The sequence below is a fragment of the Bicyclus anynana genome, chromosome Z (genome assembly GCF_947172395.1).
Source record: "Bicyclus anynana chromosome Z, ilBicAnyn1.1, whole genome shotgun sequence".
Taxonomy (NCBI): domain Eukaryota; kingdom Metazoa; phylum Arthropoda; class Insecta; order Lepidoptera; family Nymphalidae; genus Bicyclus; species Bicyclus anynana.
In genome coordinates, this window is record NC_069110.1 from 8776984 (window position 1) to 8784564 (window position 7581).

The 7581-nt window shown below is 35.7% G+C and overlaps 1 protein-coding gene across 1 annotated transcript in view; it reads left to right on the forward strand.

The window, feature by feature from the left end:
• LOC112053469 (uncharacterized) overlaps positions 1–7581 on the forward strand; it is a gene marked incomplete in the record, with an annotated part of 37713 nt that overhangs the window by 11890 nt on the left and 18242 nt on the right. The window contains 3 exon segments of the mRNA XM_052890656.1: positions 496–1316; positions 1728–1844; positions 1933–1988. Coding sequence (XP_052746616.1) covers positions 496–1316; positions 1728–1844; positions 1933–1988 — 994 coding nt within the window.

Consider the following 7581-nt stretch of genomic DNA (forward strand, 5'->3'; position numbering starts at 1 on the left):
TTATAACTAAGGTAAATACACTGATGGCATTTTTCCGCCCGCATCTTTAATGTGAGCTTACCATAATGCGTCTGAAGTGTCTCTAGTTCAGTTTGTTGTTGGTAATATTATGAGAAATAAATTAACTGAATTGTAATCTATTTATCATCAAAATCTATTTAATTAGAAAAGCTTGTGATAGAATTAGATCCCGAATGAAGATATAGATTTGTACTATCTTCAAATGCATAAAAGTTAAGTTGCTAGTCTAAAAGTTACACAAACATGTGGTAGCATTTTTAAAAATCAGTACTTTTATTATATATTTTTCAACTTTGCTTTGTTAATTACGCAGATTAGTGACGCGGTAATATTTAACGTATCACATAACATCTGTGATGCGTTAACTATTACCACGTCATTAATCACTAATGACATGTTTGGAACGTGTTCATTAGCTCTGACACTACTGCATAAAAAACACATTCAGAACTCTGCAAATTACTATTGTTTCAGATTTTGTCAAGTCCTGCAGCGGCTCTAATAATTTGTAGAATACCGGTCGGTATGAGTTCAAATATCCAATCGCAACGACTGAGAGGACACCGCAGAAGAACTTGTGGTGGAAGTCAACGAGTTCGCTCATTTAGAATGGCAAATTGTAATACTTGTATAGACACACCTACAAATCACTGCAACAGTCAAAACTTTAACCAGGAAAGTGTATCACGAATTAGGACTCAAGAAGAATCTTCGTACAGAGTTGCAACAAAACGAAATGGCGGCAATCAGGGTGGCTATTTATTTGAGGATCAACAGGATATAGAAATGGATAGCGCACTTCCGAACAATCCAGCTCGGGGTCTTTTAGTATCAACAGATTCGGCGCAAACTCATCCCCTTGAAATTTTGTCTCAGTCTCGATTGGAGCTAAGGTCATCCTATAGTCAAACTAGTTCACCCGTTAACCAAATTGACGACAATTCTAATACAATGAATGAACGTTTATTAGAGCCTGAACTAGAATTACCGTTAGCTCCTTTAATTCGAGCAGACAATGCTTGTAAGGATCAATTCGAATTAAGTATGAAACACAGTGTGCCTCAGAATAATTCGAAGTCAATAATAGATTTTGATGACACAATCTCATCGCCGCTACCACGAAAAGTTCCTACTCTTCCTAAGCCTACAGCTCATGCTCAGAAATTAGCGAATAGTTTAATCAAGCTTTCTCGCTATCTAAAGACGCCTAACCTCACAGAGCTGTGTTGTTTAGATTGTCAATATGTTCCTGTTTTACCGGTCACAGGGCAGTGTGGCCATACGCGATGTATGAGGTAAGGAATCAGTTATAACACACAGGGAGATACTTTTTGTATTGCGCAAATTTATTCTGGGGTTTCTTTTTCGTTAATAGAGTATATTTTTAGTAACAGTATTTGTCTGTGCTTTTAATGTTTTTTTTTTCAATTTCTGACTTCGGAAGCAACCGTCCACGGTGGCCGTTGACCATACACTTCATCTGTGATACTGTGTATGTATGTATGTATCTAGGTAATAGGGTGACCCTAAAAATCCGCCTTAAAGTAAATAATTTTGGATTTATTTGTTAATAAATAAAAGAAAAAAATACGTGTCTATTAAATTTCGTTTATGTAAAAATTTGCGCATTCAAAAATACTTCTTCCTGTGTTTGTGTATATTCTTACGCTTCCCTGTAAATTTTAATTAAGAAATATATCTTTCAGATGCATCGTAGATAACGGTGTATGTCCTTGCAGTGCCGATGCCCCAAAGTCATTGCTCGTTAACACGGTCGTCCGGGAGATAATTGAGAAAATGATGAGATACATTAAGTTACCGAGGTAAAGATATAACATTTAACTTGCAAACAAATATGTATTGTTTTTAAATTCTATATTGTTTACTTAAAAACATTCACCTTTGTTGCAGAAAAATTGAACTTGGACCAGCTAGAGCGTGCGGTGATAAAATCTCGCTGATTGGAGGTGAGCAAATTTAAAATATTTACATTAGTTTTATACTCGGTTAATGTAATGGTGACGTAATATTAATTTTGAGAGTTTATATTTATGGCCATAACTTTGTTTAGAATATGTTTGATTTTGCAGACATCTGTTCATTTGTACTCCCTTATCTTATACCACTTAAGTGGAGTCGGCAAAATATGTCAATCTCCTCCATTCGCCTCTATTACTCGTGCGCCCTAAGTCTTGACCTTCCCTAACCTAAACCTTCTACTCTTTGACATATTTTATTTGATTTGGCTTATGATCTGTTCATTTGCACTACTGAACGTAATTAGCTTGAACAATTAATACTTTGTAGTTTTATTTAAAATCAGGCCCTTGTTTTCTATAATTTCGTTTTTTGGATACTGTGATTCTTACAGTTGAAGTATCTGGCAAAAATTAATTTAGATGTGTGTTCCTATCCCATTATACTTTGTAATCAATCGTATATACTTACTCGTAAGTACCTAAGTATTTCGTATGCAAAAACGCGCGCTATAACTAATGTAAAAATCCATGTTACAAAATAGTATATTATCATGAAACTGTTTATGTAATGTTGTGATAATAAATGTCGCTCGGATTTGGTCATATGTAATTTATTATGTGTTTGTTATGTACACGTATGTACCTAGTTACAATTTTATCATTCATTGCAATAGGCTAGTTGACACTTTTTTTAAATGGTCTTTAATTGTTTATTATCGTTGAAATGATCATAATTTTTTTAGACGTGACTACAAGAAAAAATAAATTTTTAAAATATTTTTTTGACCATACGAAAATAAGCCGCCTGTCGGCCATGATGGTCTATATTTCAACTGCTTCATGACGTCACTTTAACACATCTACAAACGGAGCGTTTGACAAAAATATTAGCTAACAATTGGTTTGACGTTTAGTACATCACGTAACATTTTCACATTCCAAAATGGACGACAGCGTTTTAGACGCTTGGAAAAACACATGGCTTTTTAAATTAAACACGAAATTAATATTATTTGTATTAAATTTGAGTCAAGTACCCTAGCTTTTGGTATGCATAGTTGATTATTATTTCAACGATTATGAGACTTGTGAACCTTATAAAGCCAGATTTACATTTGTCTGACGTGTCGTGTTGTGACGCATCACAACAATCAGTTTCATACATTTTGTATGCGGCACATCCGAAGCCATCACGACATGTCACAACACGTAAGTGTGAACGTTGCCATATAAAATGTATGATACCGATTCTGTTCTGGGGTGTGATTCCGCTATTTTAAACTCGTCGATGTAATGTTCGCCTAAAATAAACTTTGTTGAAATTTTAACTTTGGATCGCAAAAATAAAATGTCACTAACAACGTAGTTGCCATGGAGATGAGCGTCGTTCTGTAAAGTTACAGCGATGTCACATCGCTGTAACTTTACAGAATGCTGGGGCTGATGCGTCACGACATGACACGTCGGACAAATGTAATTCCGCCTTAATTCTAAGCCACATATCGAACCATCGGAATATCAAGGCAATTCAATATTTAGGTCAACTTAACTACACAATCATCAATTTCAATGGTGTTGAATGTCGTCCGCTGTCATTGTTTGTAAAATAGCAAACGCCTGCGAATTTGTGCGCGTGGAATGTTTTCGTATCATTATTTTTCATTTTACAAGCCTATATAAGCTGACCTATATTTGATATGGTCCACTATGTTGATGATAGTTTAACTTAAATTTGTCTATCGTCTTATGGAGTTCTGTTCTTTCGGATACTTTTTTTCCTTAGGTACATCCACATCCGATCTAAATTAAACAAAGCCAACACGTTGTTCCAGAGTTTGATAATCTGAATTTGAAAACCGCAGTACCTGATTACAAAGTTGAGCGCGAAAATACATTCGATTGTAGTAGTACTCTGTTAGTACTAGAGGATACTTCGTCCGTGTGGAATTTACTTTTTTACAAATCAGGGGAAAACAATCAATTTTTCCGGGATAAAACAATCCTATGTATTAATTCATGGTGTAATGTATCTACATTCCAAATTCAGTAGTTTATGCGTGAAAAATTAATAAACATCCATGCAAAACTTGCCGCTACTTTGCGTGAAATTCAGTTATTCAAAAATCCCGCGATCACCATGGATTTTTCCCGGGATGAAAAGTATCCTATATGTTAATCCATAGTAAAATCTATTTTAATTCCAAATTTCTGCCAAATGACTTCAGTAGCCGCAGCGCAGCGCAAAGGAGGTACTAACATGCACACTTACACATTTTGACACAAACTTTCGCCTTTATAATATGATACTCGTAGTGTTATACATATGTATTAGTAGGACAGATTAGTGGGAGTAAAGACAAAGGAATTAGCAAATGATTATTATAATGCTAAATAGGTTTTATAAGACGTCGTGGGCGTGAACAATAATAATTGTGAACCAACTAGTATTATGTAAATCGACGATTTGTTTGTTACATTGCGGTTATATAAGTACATTGTCGACAACGCAATGGAGAGCGCCGGGTCGCAGGTTACGTTAGCCTCGTAGGTCTGTACGTAAGCCCATGTGGGGCACTCTCGTTATTTCGTCATCTTAACTATTTCATTTTTAGGGATCCATGCACAAGACGGTAAAACGGAACCCTATTACTAAAACTCCGCTGTCCTTTTATCTCGTGAACCGTGATAGTTAGACAGTTGAAATTTTCACAGACATTTCAATTGCTGTTATAATATGTAATACTATAAACAGAATAAAATAAATTATTAAATGGTCTCCCGTACAACAGACATGATTTATTTGCCGTTATTAAAGATAATGTTACGGAACCTTACCTGCGCGAGTCCGACTCGCTCTTCCCCGATTTAATATTCGATGACTAGATTGCGCTTAACTGTTAACTCACTTGTGAAGATACTATCTTAGACTGGCGCTCTATCTTAGAAGGATGTTAGCAGTTTATTAAAGCCACGCCTCTAATGAGTATTTTACGCAGAAACCATCATAACGAGATGCTGAAAAATGTTAGCGATAAATCGTCTCTACTTGTATTAGGCCAGTGACTCGCCTGATACCTACACGTAGCAGTAGATTGGGTCAGGGTCAACGGAGACATTATAATTTACAAAACTGGCCCTGGCGAATCGATTTTGGGCCTTACAAGGAATACCACACGTACCTACGTATATCAGAGAGATAAAACATCTTTTTCTCAGAATATTTTTATCACAATGAACATCGTGATAAAATTTGCAGTTGCATCTTCTAGAATATAAATATAAACTCCTCTTACGTAACTTGTTCCAGTGACTTTAATACTTGTAGTACCTAATTCACGTAACACGAGGCCACGAAATGTGTTCCATTATACGATCATTTCAAATAATTACATATTGCTAGCAAGCGCCCGCGACTTCGCGTATTATAGGTTTTCATAATAGACCGAGAGTCTGCGACTGCCAGATCTTTGTTATTTTATAAAGACTAAAATTAAGTTGATAAGTACGGTAGATAACTATGAATTTTATGGACTTTGGTAGTATGGTATGTATATAGTATGGATGTTTGTTACCTACTGTTTAACGTCGCAACTACTGAACCGATTTGGCAGAAATTTAAAAAAGAAGATATACTATAGCCTGAATTAACACATAGGCCACGTTTTATGTCCAAAAAATCCATAGTATTTGCAAGATTTGTGAAAAACTGATGGTTATGATGTTTGTTATGGAAGGTATGAATATTTGTTACAGTTCCACGCAAAATCTACTGAATGGATTTGGCTGAAATTTGGAATGTACAAGATTTATGGAAAATTTAATTTTACGCGGACAAAGTCGCGGGTATCAGCTAGTATATAATAATAGTATAGATTACGCTTTGTACTCGGATGATTGACCCTTGGAGCCTGTTAATCATAACTTCCGTATCCACCATGATTTAAACTCCGTAGTTGACTACCTTACTTACCTAATGTAAGGGTATGGGCTGACGGACTTTTAGCTTTTATAAAATGACTAGTAGACGCCGCGCGGTTTCACCCGCGTGGTTCCCGTTCCCGTAAGAATATGGGATAAAATGTAGCCTATAGCCTTTCTCGATAAATGGGCTATCTAACACTGAAAGAGTTTTTCAAATCGGACCAGTAGTTCCCGAGATTAGCGCGTTTAATAAAACAAACAAACAAACTCTTCAGCTTTATAATATTAGTATAGATATAGAGCATACTAAAGATACATTCAAAATTATATCTTATCTAGATATACTAATATTATAAATAGGAAAGATTTGATTATTTATTTGTTTGCATTGATAGGCTCCGAAATTGCTGAACCGATTTGGTCAAAACTCTTTCACTGTTGGGAAGCTACACTATCCCTGGGTGCTATAGGCTTTATACATTATTATAGGTATTTTTTCGCCGTATTCCTACTATAACTAAAATTATATATGGTAAGTTGCAAGTCCTACACATCTTTCATTTCTTAAAATAAAGAGAGATGTAAAGTTCAGAACTATGTTAAATAAGGGTTTACGGACTTAGGTAACTAACTCGGGTTCTTAGGTAACGTTAACAAAGCACAGAGGGGAGACACGAGTGAGAACTTAGACCGTGCAAATCCACTTAATCATTGCAATTGACTGCTTTTCTTTATTATAACGTATATATATTTTTATATTAGCATTGCTAGCAGAGTTATACCATATTTAATATTTGTATTAAAGCAGTTATCGGAACTAAAACCATACACATTTTTTTTATTCTTGACAAGTTAGCCATTGACTACAATCTCACCTGATGGTAAGTGATGATGCAATCTAAGATGGAAGCGGGCTAACTTGTTAGGAGGAGAATGAAAATCCACACTCCTTTCGATTTCTACACGACATCGTACAGGAACGCTAAATCGCTTGGCGGTATGTCTTTGCCGGTAGGGTGGTAACTAGCCACAGCCGAAGCCTCCCACCAGCCAGACCTGGACCAATTAAGAAAATCTCAATCTGCCCAGCTGGGGATCGAATCCAGGATCTCCGTTTCGTAAATCCACTGCGCATACCACTGCGCCACGGAGGCCGTCAAATGAAGTTTACGCGAAACACTTGTGAATTAAGAGTACATACATATTATCTGTAACTCATGAATTTTACCGCCCATTAGTGAGAACCGTAAGTCCGTTTCGTAATTTTAGAGTTTACTGCGTACGGACAGACATACAAGCTTTGCTAGTTTTGGGTTATATTGTAGAGATTATGAGAGTAGTTATATCTAGTAGAAAATTCCATAATAGTGTATAAATAAATCTGTGATGCTGTTTGAAGCAGCATCACATTTACTTAGTCGATGGTGGCGAACTTGAATGTGCACTTATGTAGTTCAAGCGTGTAAAGGTAAAAGCGAATAGCGAATATTACTGAGTCAAGGCCACATTAGTGCTATACATTTTAACTCATTAATTATGTTTTAATGGACGTTTACATATTGCATGTGTGCGTTTTATGTATGTTGAGTTTGCTGCTTAGTGGGAGTTAGTTGTTGATGATATAGATATGACCAAATATTTTTGAATTCAATTAGTGATT